Genomic DNA, 19,069 nt, shown 5'->3' with positions numbered 1-19,069 from the left:
AAAGGATTGATAATCCGTAAGTTAGATTAGTTTTACGGATTTATAATCCGTAAAGTTAATTCAACTTACTGGTTGAAAATCCATATACTATTTAATATGTATACTACTTACGAATTAGTAATTCATAGAAAATATATGGATTGACAATCCGTAAACTTTATACAGATTATCAATCCGTAAGAAGTATATGGATTGTTAGTCCATATGAAACATACGGATTCTCGATATACATATTGTTTTTAATTTTGTTTTTAATTTAAATGTTTTTTTTAATTTTTTATTTTTTTAGTTAGAAAAATTACAATTGATAATTATAAAACTTTTAAATATATATAATCAGAATATTTATTTGATAGTTATAGTTTTACGAATTTTTTTTATATAATTTTAAAAATATATTATTAATATACTTTATCATCATATTCTATATATATATATATATATCATGATTTTTAATATATACATCTATGTTAGGGTGTCTAGATTTTAGGTTAATCATTATGTTTTTTATTTTATTTCATCATGTATTGAATCTTCTATTAAATGAAATGATATAATTTTCTTTTTCTAAAAAACATATGATTTCTAATAAAAAATTTATATGAATGATTTTTTAACTCATGTTGCTAAGTACTAGTTAACAAGACTCATACTGATTTTTTTGGTAAAAATAAAAGACTCATACTAAATTTCATAAAAAAAAGACTCACACTAAACTATAAATTATTGATTTTTATAATAATTATATCACTAGTAATTTCTGATTTTGTTTTATGCCAAGGGAAGCAACAACCATTTCTGATTAATTGATATGTAAGAGTTTTTTGACTGATTGATCGTGCTTGTCCTTAAACTGCCAAACCTAACAAAATAGAAAGTTGTTATTAAAATTTACGTTAAGAATGCATTAAAAATCACAATGACAGTGTATTAACGATATCTTTTAAAGAAAACCTTCATTTTTTAATCTCGATATTGAAATTCTCGAAAGAAAAAAAAATCCCGCCAAGAGTTAACTTTCTATTTTATTTTATTTTTGTTACAAATGAGAGAAAAAAGTTAAGTTTCTAGTTTCTATGCATCACAGGACTAGAAGTATAATATTTTAGTCATTGGAAAAACGTAGAGTCAGAGACTAATAAGAAGACTGGTATTCAAATTAAGGAAAGCTTACAAGTTCCTACCTAACATTATTGGAATATGAAAAGCTGCTCATAAGTCATAATCGACCACTGATTAAGAAGAAAATAAGAATATAAAAATGAATACATTCTTTACCATACATGCAATAATGCACAGCCTGTAATATGAAGAAAAAAAGGCAAATAAAGTAGTACTCCAGTGATTGCATTTCAGTGAAGTTGTAGTCACCGTATTATACACTTAGTGTTGACCTCTTGCTCATCCTGCACACAGCAAATTGGATTCATTGCCACACTTTGATGGCGGTTTCAAGTGAAACTCAGCTTGATGGCAAACCATCTGGCCCTCCCAACTTGAGAAGCCTCACTTGGAGGGACCTTATTAATTCTAGTTGGTCAGTATCAGTAGTCAGTAGCCACTTCAATTCTCATATTAATCTACTCTTTCACTCATATATTTGATGATCCTAGATAACACTTTATCAGTGTTTGTTAGGCTTCAGATGCCAATTTTTTTTTAGTGTAGCAATAGCATCATAGCATGCGTTATTTCTTGTTTTTTTAAGTCTCAGTTTTTGTTGATCAATTTTGAGGATGTCAGCTCTATGGGTTCTAACACGGTTATAAAGTTGCAAACTTTACTAAATGAGTGTGCATGGTTTTTTAGGTTACTGGTTCTAAGTATAGGAACCAACATGAAATGGAAAATGATAGTGAAAAGTATGAACTGGATTTTATCTATTGTAATAAAGTGATGACTGGTTGTTTGGATTTGGTAGAATAAGGGTTATAAAATGCTCATTTTGGAGAAATTAGAAAAGAGAATTTCTATAAAAATTGAAGTGTATTTATTTGACAGTCTTATTTTATTTTATTTTCCTATAAGTACTTGTTGATAAATTTATCCAAATAGGCCTTAAAGGCTTTCCAAAACTCCAGAGGTAAATAATGCTTATCTTGTATTAGTTGCGTTATGCTGTCAAAAGGAGATTGCCTTTATGATTTATAAGTTATATTCATGGATACAAATTATATGCCATCCTAAAATCGATGGAAAAAGTACTAATAGTTTTGGTGGCATTTACATTCTTTTATATGTGCGCGTTACTAATAATTATTTTGATCTATGCAGGAAGGATACAAATTATAAACGAGTTGCCATGGCTAGCCTTGTTCGTGCAGTTTACATGCTTGAACTTGATAGACAGGAGAACAGAACACAAGAAAATGCTCTTGCTCCAAGTTGGTGGATTCCCTTCAAGTACAAGCTCACACAAATATTGATTGATGAAAGAGATGAATCCATTTTTGGTGCAATATTTGAATGGGATCGATCTGCAGCATTGGCTGACTTTCTACCAATTAGACCAAAGGGTGCCCCTAAAGCTGTTTTGGCACTCAGAGGAACATTACTCAGGAGCGCTACAAGGCAAAGAGATATTGAAGATGACATCCGTTTTGCTGCTTGGGAAAGCTTGAAGGGATCTTTCAGGTTCAAAGTAACTTTGGAGGCATTACAATCAGTTTCTGGTGCATATGGAAGCAGAAATGTATGCATTGCAGGGCATTCCTTGGGGGCTGGATTTGGTCTTCAAGTGGGAAAGGAACTAGCAAAGGAAGGAATTAATGTGGAGGCACATCTATTTAATCCACCTTCTGTTTCATTAGCCATGAATATTGAATATATTGAAGAAAAGGCTGGATATGTCTGGAATGGACTTAAATCTATGATTACTTCAGGTAGTGAAGCTCAAGTCAGCAATGATGGAGACAAGACTCATGGTATAAGATTGAAGCAAGTGATACAAGGAATACTGGATGCTGGTTTTGGTGTGGGAAATAGGGTTCCTCATTTGTATATTAATAGCAGTGACTATATCAGTTGCTTTTATTTTTATGCTGATGGAACAAGAGAGATCACTGAGGAGGAAAATATGGGTCCTGCATATGGGAAAAACTCAGCAAAGTTGTTTGTTGTCTCTAAGGAAAACCAGGAATTTCTTGAGGCACATAGCCTGAAACAATGGTGGTCAAGTGATGCGGAACTTGATCAGGATACTCATAATAGCAAACTCATAAGCAAGCAACTTAGGTCTTTGAACATTGCTACACCTTCACTAGTATTTTTTTTACTTTATCCACACATTGTTTCATTTGCCATGAGTCACAGTAACATTAGAGAAACGACTGGTTTTGTCTGGAATATACTAAAATCTATGCCTCTTTCAATTGGAAAAGCTCAAGTCAGCAATGATGGAGACAATACTTCAAGTGTTGGTTTGAAGGGTTGGATACCTCAGTTATCTGGCTTGAAGGATGCTGGCTTTTGGGTGAGGAAATGTGTTTCTTATCTGTATGATTACAAGAATGATGGCATGGGAAAAAGGATGGTTGACAAAGAGAATAAGGTTCCTATAAATGAGCAAAACTTGTTTGTTGTGTCTAAGGAAAAACAGAAATTCTTTGCAGCTCGTGGCCTGGAACAATGGTGGCCAAGTGAAGCAGAACTTGTGCAAGTAATCCATAATAGGAAACACATTAGCTGGCAGCTTAGATATTTATACACCAGTACACATTGGGAAGCAACACATTTATTAAGTCCACCTTTTGTGTCACTTGCCATGAGTCTCAGTAATATTGGAGAAAGGGAAGAGTTTGTCTGGAAATGGAATAGTCTTAAATCTATGCTTCCTTCAAGTAGTGAAACTCAAGGGACCGTAAGCAATGATAGACACAAGACTTCAGATGCAGGATTAAAGAGTTGGATACCTCAATTATCTGGCTTGAAGGATGCTAGTTTTGTTTTGAGAAAATGGGTTCCTCATATGTATAGTAACAATACCGACTATATCAGCAGTCAACTTCAATCTTTGTACTCTTCAACACCTTCTCAAGTATCACGCCTATTTAGTAATCTACCATCTGTTTTACCAGACATGAGTCTCAGAAATACTAGAGAGAAGGCAGAGTTTGTCTGTGAAAGTCAAGTCAGCAATGATAAGACTTCAGGTACTGGTCTGAAGAGTTGGATACCTCAATTATCTAGCTTGAAGGATGCCGGTTTTGGAGCGAGCAAATGGATTTCTCAAGTGTATGCTCACGAGAGTAACGGCACAACAGAGAATATAGGTCCTTCTCTGGAAAAGAATGAAGCCTAAGGGGTGGAAACATTGTTGCTAGGGAATAGCATTTGGGCCTTTTGAATCTACTAGATATATGAAAGCATGATGTTATCCAATATTATCTCAAGAGTTTGTAAAAATAAAGTTTTGCCGGGTAACAATATTTTCTTTGACTAAACAGTGCTGAAATTCCAGGTTAACTTGATACTAATTCATTTAAATGCATGGCAGGTTGATCAAACTAATTCTTAAGACAAAAAAGTGTATTTTCTTTGAAATCACAAAACACTCGTACAGATTCACAGCGGAGGCAGTTGAAAATTGAAATGCTTTCTACTTGGATATGTAAATAAGAAAGCTACAAACAGTATAGATGATGATAAAAGAAAAGAAGGGAAAAGTGACAAAGTGAATTGAGGTTTAACATCTATCATATAACAAACAAACAAACTAGAAGGCTATGATTGATAAGCCTGCCTTCAATCTTTAACTACTTTCATTTTTAACTCTTTCTCATCTCCAAAATCACAACATCCTATTAACATCTTATTTTTTTACACGTGATTGCCTAAACTGTTTTTATTTATAAATAAATAAATTTGTATTCTATTAAGAAAAATTCAATCTATTTCTTAAAAGAGTAATCATACATCATGAATCATCTTTTATTTTAAAAATTCCACTAACATTTCTTATTTCTCTCTGTTTTGTCATCCTATCACGTTATAAACTTTATCAAACTTATATTTTTCTTTCTCTTTTTAAGTTTTTCTTTCTCTTTCTAAATGTCTAGTAACATTGTGAATATGCATTAAATATTTTTCTTGTTAAAAAATCATTAAGATATAAAATAACCATTACCAGACAAATTAAAAATAAATATAATACAAATTTATGAGATCATATTTCAAACCTTAGTTTGGCAGATTAACGATTCCAAAAATGGGCAATAAAACCTTTACGGTATGTCTTTTTTTCAAAATTCATGCAGTTGACAATTTTAAATTGTAAATTTTCAATGCAGTTCAATAGAGTAATCAGTAATGCCAAATAAAAGACAGTGATTCAAACTCAAAATGAACATTCAAGAACAGTTCAAGTTCAAGGGAGTGAATCATGATTCCTTGAATAAAATAGACGACCGATTTTCGCACCCCTTCCTATTATAATGGAATCAAGATTTCGGTATATACTTTTTTCTGTCCCAGGTATAACAATAGAGACACGCTTCTATTTTATAAAAAGGAAGTGCGAAAAAATTAGGAAACTTATTTACGCATACAATATCCAAAAACGAAAACGTATTTTCTGTAATTTTTTCGCACCTCTTTTATATAACATAATGTGTTTCCATGTATTTTTCACCAAAAATTAATGGTAAAATTAAGTTATCTTTTTTACTTGAATTAATTTTAAGGACGACACATTATCTTTTTTTTTAACAGTAACCAAATTAATTGTTACATAAATTATTCCTTTTAATTGTAATCAAAATAATCATGAATTGATTTGAAATATAATTTTGTTTTATTTTTTAAAACAAAAAAAAATACATAAAGGAAATATGATTTTGTTGAATTTCAACAAAGATCACAATGAAATTGTGTTTCTATTATATATTTAATAGGGGGTGAGGAGAAAGAAAACATGGTAAGAAGAAGGGATGGAGTATTTGAAAAAAGGGTAAAATTATATTTTCCAAGAATTTTAAAGCTTTGTAGGGAGCAAGAGAAATTATAATAGGAGCCAATAGTAACACCCAATCCAAAAAGGCACCGGATTTGGATGAAACATCCCAACGTTATTTCCCTTCAATGTTAAATGGGCCTCCGTCGCATTTTCTTTTAAGCTTCACTTTAACATTTAACTTTACATTTAATTTAAATCCTCCAACTTATTTCGTGTTATGTTTATTTTTGTCGTTACATTTATTATGAAACTTAATAAAACTCACTCTAACAATGTTATTTAAATTAAACCATTAAAATGGATTTTACGAAGAAAAGCAACTTGGAACTTGGAAGGTTCCTCACTACCATGCTGCGTTTGGTCCTTTCATTTGGCTTTTGCCGTTCCATTTGCTTACTGCAATTTGAAGGTGGTTAAATAACTGTCAGACACACGCCCATTAATCACCAATATATTATCAAGCATTGTATGCGGCAAGACTGGCTTTGACCATTAGGTTTAGCTTGGCACTCCTAAAAAAAGAAAGGCAAAACCGCCCTACGTAACTCCGTTGCTGCTGTTTCAGTTTCACCATGCGGCTGAATATTGAACTCCTTTAGGTCCACAAACTCATGTACTCGAAGTTATAACGTCAAATATTGCGAAGCTGCCACAAACTTGTTGAGAAAAATAACTTGATGAATAGTAAGATAAGAATAGTTTACACTATACATGAAGATATTCGCAGACATACGTAAGACATGATGAAATAATCGAATACTACAGCACTTGTATCTATAATCCATCAAAAGGCTATATTTCTCTACATTAAATATAACAACAAATAATCAAGAAATTCGAGATTAACCAACAACAGTAATTCCATTTAAAAAAGAAAGGAAGGAAGAATAATAATAATAGAAATGAAAAAAGAAAAAAAACATATTAATTCATTTAAATGTTTGTACCTCATGCTTGCTATCAGAAGTAGCAGGCATCTTCCTCATGTTTCCGCAACCAAACTCTTTTCAATAACTTTCAAGAAGCAATATGGGAAGTAGCTGATGTGGTTTAATTTGCTAGACTACATATTATTTACTGGATCATGACTTTGAGGAAGTCTGATCTTTTTCAATCAAAGATGAACCCAATTGAAGCATAAGAGGATAAACAGGACTAAACTCTTTATCTCCTCTGCTCCTCACATTTGCAGCATAATCATCAAGTGTTGCTTTGATGCCCTTCCAGATTTGATCCTCCCATTGAGAATCTAGCCACAATGAATACTGCAATGGTGTTAGTTTGTTCCTTTGCAGTGGTGACTGCAATTCTTCAGGAGCACGGGTGTACAGATGATGAAGTATGACATTTGGTGGTAGATCTTGAAGAAGAGGTGATGACGCAAGCTGGGATGTTTCCAAGAAAATAAGTGGACGAAATGCTCTAAGTGCGCGATATGGTGCACCAAGTTGTTCAACAGGGAACAAATTTTGGCCCACAGCTAGTTCCAATTCAGCCATATCCCTAGCCATCCTCAACTTACCTGATTCTGAAAGTGGTCTCACAAGAGATGCATGTCGGATGAAGAATACTAGAACACGTGAAGCCATACTCTGGACAAGCCTGGTGCATATGTTCTCTGTCCCAGGAGCTGTAGAATTTCTGGAAGGCAACAACCTAGACAGAAACTCACTGCGAAAGTGAAGAATACACTTCTGGAGCTCCTCCATGTAAGGTGATGCATTGTTGTCCATAGCAGCATCCATACCGAGCACTCCAAAGTTATGATCATGTATTTGTAATATGCAAGACTCAAGACGATCCAGCATTGCCTGGAATAAAGCTGTTACAGAATCACAGGCAACACCATATAGAGCACCTAATGAAGCAGACAACACATCTGCAGCAATACTGGGCATTCCTTTAAGTATAGATGATATCCGTGTATGAACATCTTGCAGATGCTGACACAATGTAAAGTTCTTGAGCTGTGCTGGTGTTGCGGGACCACCCACTTGACGTGATTCAGGACCAGTGGATATCTGCCATAACAATGAGAATGAATAATTAAAAGATTAGAAACTATGCTTCTATAATATTCGTCCTCCCTTTTCTTGAATAAATTGGACTTTGGGATTCTATATATTGCATACACAAAGAAAAAGGGGAAACAATGCCTTTAGGTTCCAGAGAAAACATACAGCAACAGTAGTAATTACCTATCTCCAGTCATTATGTCTCACCATATCATGACAGGTGACAACACTTCAGGTAGTAATATTGGTAAAAATATTATATAAGTCTAGCCAAAATATTAATTACTTAACACACTGAAAAACAAAATGAGCAAGCAAGTTAAATAATTGAATGGTTGCTGATTACTACAATGTGATACAGTACAAGGCCAATAATACAATACACATATAAACTCATCAATGAAAGAACACACGATATTCTTTATGCATGCAGTTAACAGTGTCATGATTAACTGCACTCAACATGACTTTCCTTCTTCTGTGAATCCATTATTTCCTTGTAATAAAATATTCTTTATTCCAAAAATATAAGTAGTTATATAACAGCTAATTTGATAGCCTTCCTGAAAACCCATGAGCTAGATAGCATTGAATTCATTTCTAAGCCAATAAACAGCACACAACACCTTAGATCCAATAAAGTCATTTCTGTTTACCTGGTATTCAGCTCGTTCTGCAAGAAGAATTAACACCTTGCCAATTTCACGCAAAACAAGAAGAGTTAAGCGTGCATCCACCTGAACAGCTTCTATCTCTTCCTGAATGCGTGATATAATTCTTGATATTTGTTCCTTGGAGGGAACACTACCACGACTGGACATTGGAAATACAGAATTCACAAGATCTGAAAGGCGACTCAAGCAATGAGCCAAAAATGCATTCTGGAATATTTCAACAGCTGAAATTATCTGCTCTTTTCCAGACGAATTGATAGCTGGTAACACTCCTTTGACATCTGTGTCATGTGAAATTCTTTCAAGTAGATTCTCTATCATGGAGTAAAGCTTTGGATATCCCATTGTAAAAATCTCTTTAACAAAACTTGATGCGGTGAAAGCAGACTTCATTTGGCTTGCAAAAGCCTTTGTAATGGCCTCCCACACTCGATCTGTTAGCATGGGATCACCTTCCTATGCAGCAGCAATCAACATCAAAAAAAGAGAGAGAGAAAAACAATAGAAAATAAGAAAGTGTGAGCAGTAGCTAGAATAAGTATGATCTGATGAATCTTCCTTGGTAAGAACTCAATACTGTAAAGTATAATAGATCATGAAGACCCACACCCCTATGAACTAGGAAGTCCATTGAATCTGTTTATTTGCACATGATATAAGATCACAATTTTTTCAAAATCTAGGGTAAAAGACCTTATTAAAAAAATCAATGCAACTTCTTCATACATCTAACATATTGATCTCTTTATTGCACTCTGAATACATACAGAGGAGTAGATTTTCAAAAGATTGCATATTGATCTCATCTCATCCAAAATCCATCTAGTAGTGTTTAATGCATCAGAAGAGAACGGGCAGGCATGATTTTTTACAATTTCTCTACTCTGCATCCTATACAACTCTTTTGAAGAGAGAAAGGCTGTGACTGTATAATGTTGCATAAAGCTGGAAGCCTATTAAACACAGAAGAGAAACAACAAGCAATCACCCTTGATCTCCTTACTCCCTCTTCACTTATGTATAGGCAGTACAGTATAGCACAATTCACTCCTTGGCATCTGTTTACAGCATACCAGGGGAAAAGAAGACCACAAAAAGGAAAGATTTGGAAGGCTGGCAACATGGTTTGTATTGCACAGCAAATACTTGATTGAGACAAAAAACATGAAATATTGCAGTCTTGCCTTCTTGTGGTCTCTAACATTTATAGATAATAGATCTATTAAACCAGTGCAATAGATACAAAGATCTTGTCATGTCAGTCTCTTCAGAACCAAATGAAAACACACGTACATAAATTAACAATTATTGACTCAATTCAAACTTCTAATATGATCCTCAGTTTCTTCAATACACTAATCAAACTGGGTGTCAAAAACTAAAAGTAAACCTGTTTGGGCTAACAATTTCCAAACTTCAATTCAAGATTTGGCTGACCATTTTGCATAAGCTAAAGCCACAGGATATTCGTTACACAATTATGTTGGTAAATCAATTCTACGAGAGAAGCACCCCCAATATAATCACAATACTATCTATCATCTACACATCAAACTTGGGCATTCAGATGAAAAACAATAATTTCTAGAGTCGTGGGATGGATGCCGATGAGCATATAGGAATCCAAGGCAAGCAACAACATAATTTCCTTCTGATAACAACTAAAACAATAACCAATGAGCCTCACCTGAATGGCCTCATCAAGCAACAAAACATGGGTAAAGGGATCACGTTTCTTGGAGAGCACCCTCTGCAAATGCCACACAGCAACAGCAATGGAATGCAACTGATCCATGCAATTCCCCAACCTATGCCAGAGAGCCTCTCTAGCCTTAGCCCCTCCTCCAATGTGGGGCGTTCCAGAGCCCCTAATCCCACCGGGACCGTACCCGCTTCCACCCGAAATGGTCTTCATATCCAACGCCACAGTAACACTCTTAGCACCCAAGCCCTTATACTTATTCACCACCTGCTCCACAGTGACCTTCAATTCCCCGAGATTGTAGAAAACCTGCAACCCGGTCCCAACCTCTGCCTGGTTCAACCCATCCATTCCGCGTTCCAGAACCTTCATCGCCACGCTGCGAAGCAAATCTCCGGTCTCCCTGACCCAATTGAGCTCTTCGTCGACGGCGTCGATGCCGGAGAGGTCGTACTCGTCGCAGAGGCTGAGGATCTCGAAGTGGAGCTGGGCGGCCTTGGCGAGATCGAGTTTTTCGGGGTCAGGGGCGGCCATGAGGTCGCGGAGCTTCTTCGAGAGGCGGAGGGCGCGGATGGAGTGCTGGAGGAGCTCCGTGGTGCGGTGGAGGTTGGAGAGCTGGGCGGTTTTGGCGGCGACGGAGCGGTGCGGGTCGGAGAGCTCGGAGCGGAGGCGGCGGACGGAGGACTGGAGAGAGGAGAGCGCGGATCGGAGGGTGGAGAGGGCGTGGTCCGCGTGGTGGAGGGACGAGAGCTGCGAGAGGAGATCGTGATGCCGCGAGAGGACTTCGGAACGGAGCTGGTTCTCGAGGAGGCGGATCGCGTGGTGGAGCTTCTCGGCGGTGGAGGCCGGGGAGCCGGAGGAGAGGGCGGCGGAGGAGAAGGAGGTGGAGGAGAAGGAAGGGGAGAGGAAGGCGGAGAAGATGGGATCCGAGGCCAGGGAGTCTAGGGCGGATGAGGTGGTGGTTGTGGCGGTGGCGGTGGTGGAGGAGGGGTTTTTGAAGGTGGAGAGGCGTTGCATCGGAGATGCGCCGGTGGAGACCGGCGTCCTCGCCGCCGCTGGTGACGCCATTGTGATTTTTGTTTTCGCGAGCGAGCGGCGAAGATCGTTTAGTCTAGTACTAGTACAGACACTGGGATTGGATAGTTAGTTAGTTAGTCTCTCTATTTCTTTTGTTTTATGTCACTTCTTTCTTCTTGTAATTGTGTTGTGTCTGGTTTTTTTTTTTTTATATAATTTAGTTAGCACTTATATGTGATTTTGTTAATGATTTTTGTTTGAATTTAGTATCCTTGCTTTTTAATTAACAATGGATTTTTTTGTTCAATGCGAAGTTAAGTGTTGAAGATAAAATTAAGTGTGATATTTTGATTAAGGAGATTTTAAGTGAAAGTAAGTTTAAAATGATTTAATGCATGTTTTGATTAAAACTAGGATAGTTCAAAGGACTCCATAAAAAAAATAGTTCAAACAACTTTTACTTTAAAAATAATAAATAATGTGTTTGGATAACATATATGAATTAATTTTACTTCATAAATAATGGTGATACTGGGAGAAAGTAAGAATAATTATTTTATATTTTATTTTCATCATATAAATTTAATTAATTATTTTTTTTTATCATAAATCTAATCCAAAGTCCAAACACAGTAAAAGTCTATGTTTTGGGTTCCGTTTGTTGACCATGAAAGCACTTCACTCAAAGCAACACCTTTCTATCCTTCGTATCTTTTAGCGCCAATGTATTTTTTATTTTCTGGGGTTCAAATAACTATCTGTTCAAAATAGAATTAAATTGAATCTCCAACACCTAATTCTTTTTTTTGCACATCTCTAACACCCCTAATTCTGTCAAACTAGATTGTTATTTCGTGGAGATGATAGATGGATTTGGATTACAGATAGCTCCAATAATTTTTCAATAACTTCTACATGCAAACTGATTGAAAACTAGGCTAGGAGTTTTTCAAACTATGAAGCACCAAACTTTAACATGGACAAGGAAACAAACATGCACTTAAACATCTCTAATGAAATAAAATATTAATATCTAATAACAAAATATATGAATTAATGATATATTGATATTCTTAAACAAATATTATGTTTTTAAGTATAAAAAATAATAACTTAGGTGTTTAAGTAAAAAAAGTATTTTTTAAATTAGACACGTAATAAGAAAGATCAGTCAAAAACATGTCTGACACACTAACATTTCAAACAAAAGAAGTATTAGTGTTCCATAGTTCTCAAATATCCAATCCAATTCAAATATTTTGATGAAGTTTTGGTCTTGTAAGATTCCTCCCAAAGTGTTGATATTTTTGCGGAGTCTTCTACAAAACAGACTTCAAATGTGTGACCAGTTACAAAACTCCTGCGTGTTTTGTAATGAAGTTGTTGAAGACTGCCATCATCTATTTTACATATGCCATGTGAATGTGATCTCTGAAATCTGGCGTGCTATTTTTAGCTGGTTGGGTATTGTGTTTGTAATGCCTCATAACATTAAGCAATTGTATGTCCCAATGAGGAGGTGTTTTGTAGGAAGAAAAGCAATAAGAATGAATATATTCTGTGGCATATATGCAACATGTTGATGTATTTGGATCACCATAAACTCTATTATCTTCAAAAATAAATCCTTCACTGCTATGGACTTGATAGCACACATTAAGGTTGTGTCATGAAACTGGATGTTTTATAAAAGAGTAATTTTTTTGGTTGAGGTACTAAAAAGGGATATTGTTTGGCTCTGCTTTTTTGTTTTGGCATGTTGTTATATTGTACACCTTGTAGTCTTGTACAGAACAGTTGTAATACCTCTTCTACTTATAATATCAATATACTTTTCCCTTTTAAAAAAATTAGATTTTTATTTATAATTTTAAATTTAACTTATTTTCAATGAAATACAAGCACGATTGTCTTCTCTTTCTCTTTTACTCCGACGAATTCATATCACTACGAGCACACTGATCACATATTATTTTAAATAGCCAAGTAATTGATTTCCATTCATTTCACCCGACATTTAAAACAAAATAAAATTATAGTTTGAATATTAATATAGATATTGCAATTACAATTCATCACCGAAAGAACACTTATTTTTCTCGTAAAATTGGTAGTTCCACAATGTAATTTCACTCGAAGTGGTAATTTTTGCATTTACAAATATAGAAACCAGTCCTCTTCTCCCAATAAATAATAATAAATGAAGCAGTCAAATCTCTCCAGCATATTTGTTCACCAAACAGTTTCTCATACTATTTTTACAATGGGAAAGAAAAGTACGAGGAAGAGACAAAAAATGTAATGGTAGGGAAATTTGTTCTCCAGAATTCATAGTTTATGCTCTTCAAATTATTCATTCCAACCTATAAACGTGAAAATATATCAAACTACATATATGATCATTCATCATCTCGTATCTTCCAATTTGGTGTGAAAACTAAGCTTTCAAATTATAAAACAGAGCAAGATGGGAATGTCAAGAAGAAATTGAGCAGAAAATATGTCATGGCAACTTTGCAAGCTTAATTTCTGTGCATTTACTAATCAGAAACCTGTAAATAAATACAATTGAAGCAAAGTAATAATGAAAAAGAATGAATGAAATAACAATATCAGGAGAATTTTTTCTATAAATATTTATTGGAGAAGAAACTAAAAAAAAAAAAACTTATTTTGTAAGGTGAAATTAGCTAAATCATCTTTTTCTGATGGAAGAAGCCAAAGGGTGGTGGTGGTGATTCAGAAGTGGCAGCCACAACAAAGGTAGAAGAAGCAGAGGGTGGAGACAAGAACTACAGCCTCAGCCGCGTAGAGTACCTTGAAAACGACGGTGTCCATGATGGTCGTTTGAAGATCCAGTCGTTTCCACCGAAACGGCCACGACACCTTCTTCAACCACAACTTGCTCCTCTTCTTCTTCTTCTTCTTGTTCTTGTCCTCCATCATCTCTCCCTCTTTCTCTATTATGTAATTTGGACACAAAGAATAAGAGTATGAGCTGTTGTTTATATATAGAATATTGGGATGCTTTGGATGCTTCAAAGACAAGGATGTTTTGCTGGCCCATGAATAGGTTGAACCGTTGAACCCTAAACAATTACTATATCACTTTATTATGAACTCTGCTTTTGTCACATTTCTCAATCCAACACTTTGGTCTCAATCATTAAAAAATTCCACCAATCTTGTTCCCGATTTTTAGTTTCCGTTGTATCATAGATAATTAACTAGTTTTAGAAATTGTATCAAAGATTTAAAAGCTTGTTAAAGATGAAGGGAGATATAAAAGTCTTCTCTTATTGAATAACTAACTCTATCAATTCGATTTGATATAGAATAAGATCGAATACCATATATCATTTGTCACGAATTAATTAGAAAGAATCATAGCCACATGAGAAAGAAAGTAAATATGATTTTTATCCCATTTTTAAAAAATGAGTATTTAAACTTGCGATACATTACTGCAGGGAGCATATCTTACGAGTTATTATTGTGAATAATAATAAAAGTATTAAATTACAATTATTAGATTAAAATTATATAGACTCCTCGTATATAATCTGATACATATTTTTAAGACAAATTAGACATATATATACCTCCCGTTAGTAATTAAAGTTGAGATTTGCGGATAAAGACTATTAATATAAAAATAAATTTTAAAATGATTAATAATTTGATAATTGTAAAAATACAAATATTAAATAATGATAACGTCATGTTTTATAAAAAAATTATAACAAAAGATATTCTAATATTTAATGAGAGTGGAAATTTATAATAATATAGAGGTTGGTAAATGAATTGGATCAAATCACATTAAATTATGTTTGTAATATTTCTCTTAAATGTTTTTAGATGCTGAAAAAATGATTTTAATTTTAGTTCCTATTTTTCTTTATTATTTTGACCTTTCACTTTATAGAGATTTATGTTTGTTTAGGGCTTAATACAATTCTCATCATTTATCCAGATTTAGGATCAATTATTAAAGCATAGATAAAGTTTTTCACTTTATTGTTTATATTTTAAATTATATTATTATTATTATTCTATTAAGTGATGGTGTGATATGATAAATGAAAAAAATGTCATTGTTTAATAAAATAAAAATAATTAATAGAAATAATAAAAACTGTACATGTACATAAAATTGTTTAAGATCCAGAAACATATTTAAATATTTTCTTACTTATTGATTATATACGTACGTATGTATGCAAAGAAAAATGAAAGGTACTATTCCCTTGCAAACACGAAAAGTAATGTGATATTTCCAGCAAATCTCACCTTTGTATAATTGAATTTATCTATACACAAAATCCCACAATCCAATATTAATTTTGTATAATTGATTTTGTTTGTTTATAAATCAAGACAACTTCGTTACTAGAAAACATTTTTGCAGAGATATTTATAGTTTTCTTTTGGTTGCGTGGAGCAACTTGCTTCCCGCGTTGTTGTCGTGCACTGCATGATGATAAGACTTGACCTGGCTTGGTAACAAGGGTGCGAAGAATTAACAAAGTTGTATAATGTATATAACTAGCAAGTGCAAGTCTCAAATTAACAAAAAATCAGCAAAAAGAAGAAGAAAAAAGAGGGGAGCTAGCGTTTCACTTTTATTGATTAATGTTGCAATTCTGATACGTTGATATAAATAAAATGGAGGTGAGAAAATAATGTCCAGGTTATATTTTATGGTTAATGGTCTTACGAAATATATTAGAAACAACTGATCTGTATATTTTAAAACTTTCGTCTTTTATTAAACCATTCTTAAATTAGGATTACGCCCTAATATGCATACCTTTCCTTGTTAAACTGCTCCTACTTTTACTCTATTAGAGGTTGATATATAAGTTGACATATAATTTTTGGAAGACATGCATGCCTAGAATCTCATAATATTCAATTGTTACTATGACCGAGTTTGAATAGAATCAACTTATAAAAAATAAGAAAGTAAAATGAATTAAAAAAAATTATTAATTAAAATCAAGATAATGATTTACATTTATTATATAGGAGTAGATTTGTATTTTGTAAGTATGATGCCAGAGTTCATATATATACGTAAGAGTTTATAAAAAAGACAAAAACTATTTTCATAATTTTCATTAAGCTCTTGTGAAATATTTTCTAACACTATTATATTTATTATCTTCAGAATTATAATTACTATATTATAATATAAATAATAATGTTAGAAAATATCCAATTCTGAAAAGAAAAAAAAAATCCAAAGATGTCTTTTCTTGAGAAAAATCTTAAAATATCTATATAAAATATCTTCGAGTTTTATTTCAATTGACTTCGGTGCAAAAGATTTTATTATAAGTTACTCATGTATTATCGTGTCATCAAACAAAATATTTTGAAATTGTTATTAAAGAGTTTCTTAACAAATTAATAATGCCCAATTAAGTGAAGTATAAAATAAATTAATGAAGTAATCCATCAAAATCGAATCTAATATTTTTTTTATTCATGACTTCTATATATTATATTATCTCAACATATATTAAAATTAGCTCAGGAATTGGACAGATTCCAACACTTTATGCTTTATTCCACATCATAATTTCTTTTATTTGCATTGAAAAATGGAATTACGTACTGATTGGAACATTTTTCTTTTGTTCTCCGTGTAAAGTACAAGAACATTTCTCTAGTTATTAATTATTATTAATTGTAGTAGTAGATGACATTAGTGTTATTTTCATTGAAACAACATCGTGTGAAATGTACATGTTATGTGTTGGATATCCTTTCTACATTTGTCCATAACTTTATCTATCAAGTCCTTTTTTCTTGTATTTTCAGCAATTTTCTCATTGAACTGTGTTGTCAAAAGACAAATTGACATTATTTCATTGGTTCCCTAATTTCACTTTGGTATGGTCGTCCCTCCAAAATGGGTCAATCAAGTGGTCCCACATACTCATGTCCACTTATGCTTAGACGTTAGCTAATCGTTGTTTACTTGGTTTCTCTAACTACATATGCCAATTTGCAATGCATAACGGCTAGTATACCAGTAAATGACTAATGACCGTTTCATAAACGTTATCATTATTTGATAATCATAGACGTTATTACATATATGTAAAAAAAAAGAAGACCGTTTCTCATAAAGGTACGTAGCAAGATATTTGACATTTGGCACTTTTAGAATTTTGTTGTGACGTTTTTCCTAAGAGTTTCTTCAAGTTTTACTTTTGAATTTCATAAAAATATAGTTATCTTCTGGGGATTATCCATTAAAAATTACAGAAAATTTAATAGTTTTTTCTATGAATATGTAGTTTTCGGCGAATTAATTCTCTCATGCATAGACATATTTGTTAAAAATCTAAAATAATTTATATTGATAAAAAAATTATTTGATTATGTAAATAATTAAATCAATATTTTGTCAAATTATTTATTACATATGTGCACTATTTTTGCTAATCTCATTCAAAATCAATTTTTTTTAATTTAATTATATAAATTAAATCAAAGTCACATAAACATCGGTCGCTAATTCTGCAGCAAAGTAACCATCTTTTATATTCATATCAGCAACCGAGTCTGATTTATAATTTGCGACTGCATTGATGTCCCTAATTAAAACACTATTTAAAGCGCCACACAGAGACCGAATAATATCATTTGCTGAAAACTTTAAAAATAGCTGCCAATCCAGAAATCAGTTGCTGGGTGTCTAAAAACAAAAACAAAAACACATAGAAATAGCGGCTAAAAACTTTGGTCGCTAAATGACAACAATTTATTTCTCATATATAAATATTAAAACAATAGCATTCTTGTAATTTAAAAATAAAAATAAGAAATGTTTGAATTATTTTTCTTGAACAAAATTTAATTTGTTGCATATTACACAACTAAATTTAGGGTATAACAAATGTTCTATTACTACATATACTGCAACATTTAAAAGAATTGCATGCCCATGATTTTAAAATTAAGGCATTAATTTTTTGCTGTGTCGATACATGACTTTGTGTGTGTTTTTGTTTTAACTACTTTAATTATTAAAAGTTCTCAAAATCAAAGGTAAAATTTACAAGACCTTTGTTATTGTGAAATACTATCAAATTTTATAAACTCTATTGTTAAACATTATCTTTGTATAGAAATCGTCATGGTTTGGATTTTATATTATTAAGAATGCTTTTATTGAAAATTAGTTACTTGTGAAAGTTATACGTACATATATATAACCTGAACTATCTTTATCTTGTTTATTTTATATATAACCTGATTCATCGCTTTATTCGATCTTAATTATCATAACAAATTAAATATGATCAAGGAAAGTTGGAGTTATTATTCTTAAAATTTATCAAAACAACTAAGGTGCCTTTCCAAGGATTGCTCCCTGCACCATACTCTTATTTAGAAATATAAATTTTAAGACATGCACGGGCCAATTTGTTCAAACCATTCCCAATCAGATCCACCTCATTATTATATATATATATATATATATATATATATATATATATATATATATATATATATATATATATATACAAACACACTAGCAGTTTTCACTAGGTTAATGACATCAAATTCTTCAAGTAAAATAGCAAGAGAGTCCATTAAAATCAGAGGCATCTTTTTGTAAGACATAGGACTATATATATAGGAGATCCAGCCTCGCCATCAAGTGCATGGGAGGTCACCAACCCATTCA

At 32.9% G+C, this 19,069-nt stretch overlaps 2 protein-coding genes across 4 annotated transcripts; one reads left to right on the top strand and one right to left on the bottom strand.

Moving 5' to 3' along the window:
* The first annotated feature begins 1,320 nt into the window (after nucleotides 1-1,320).
* LOC100790698 (uncharacterized) lies at nucleotides 1,321-4,442 on the top strand. Its single transcript, XM_003518462.4, has 2 exons — nucleotides 1,321-1,537; nucleotides 2,275-4,442. Exons 1-2 carry the CDS (start codon nucleotides 1,443-1,445, stop codon nucleotides 4,298-4,300), a joined length of 2,121 nt encoding a protein of 706 aa, XP_003518510.1. The 5' UTR covers nucleotides 1,321-1,442; the 3' UTR covers nucleotides 4,301-4,442.
* Nucleotides 4,443-6,119: 1,677 nt separating this feature from the next.
* On the bottom strand, nucleotides 6,120-11,572 carry LOC100780045 (conserved oligomeric Golgi complex subunit 5). Of its 3 annotated transcripts, none has more exons than XR_413344.4 (4): nucleotides 10,330-11,572; nucleotides 8,625-9,098; nucleotides 6,901-7,974; nucleotides 6,120-6,609 (listed from the first exon to the last, which is right to left on the bottom strand). XR_413344.4 is itself a non-coding variant. In XM_003519501.5 (3 exons), the coding sequence occupies exons 1-3, from the start codon at nucleotides 11,410-11,412 to the stop codon at nucleotides 7,036-7,038; spliced, it is 2,496 nt and encodes an 831-aa protein (XP_003519549.1). In that variant the 5' UTR covers nucleotides 11,413-11,572; the 3' UTR covers nucleotides 6,731-7,035. The 3 variants fall into 3 exon arrangements, 1 of the variants encoding a protein (XP_003519549.1); XR_005888543.1 differs by having other exon boundaries at nucleotides 6,120-6,599; XM_003519501.5 differs by lacking the exon at nucleotides 6,120-6,609 and having other exon boundaries at nucleotides 6,731-7,974.
* Nucleotides 11,573-19,069: the final 7,497 nt, after the last annotated feature.

This window comes from Glycine max, chromosome 2, assembly GCF_000004515.6.
Source record: "Glycine max cultivar Williams 82 chromosome 2, Glycine_max_v4.0, whole genome shotgun sequence".
In the NCBI taxonomy this organism is placed as follows: domain Eukaryota; kingdom Viridiplantae; phylum Streptophyta; class Magnoliopsida; order Fabales; family Fabaceae; genus Glycine; species Glycine max.
Note: the sequence above shows the minus strand (reverse complement) of the source record. Positions and strands in the feature narration are given on the sequence as shown.

Coding starts and splice junctions, on each gene's coding strand:
- LOC100790698 (XM_003518462.4), top strand. CDS start 1,443: ATGGCGGTTTCAAGTGAAACTCAGCTTGATGGCAAACCATCTGGCCCT. Junction 1,538..2,274: donor GACCTTATTAATTCTAGTTG/GTCAGTATCAGT, acceptor TGATCTATGCAG/GAAGGATACAAATTATAAAC.
- LOC100780045 (XM_003519501.5), bottom strand. CDS start 11,412: ATGGCGTCACCAGCGGCGGCGAGGACGCCGGTCTCCACCGGCGCATCT. Junction 9,099..10,329: donor TGCTTGATGAGGCCATTCAG/GTGAGGCTCATT, acceptor GCTGCTGCATAG/GAAGGTGATCCCATGCTAAC. Junction 7,975..8,624: donor CAGAACGAGCTGAATACCAG/GTAAACAGAAAT, acceptor TTGTTATGGCAG/ATATCCACTGGTCCTGAATC.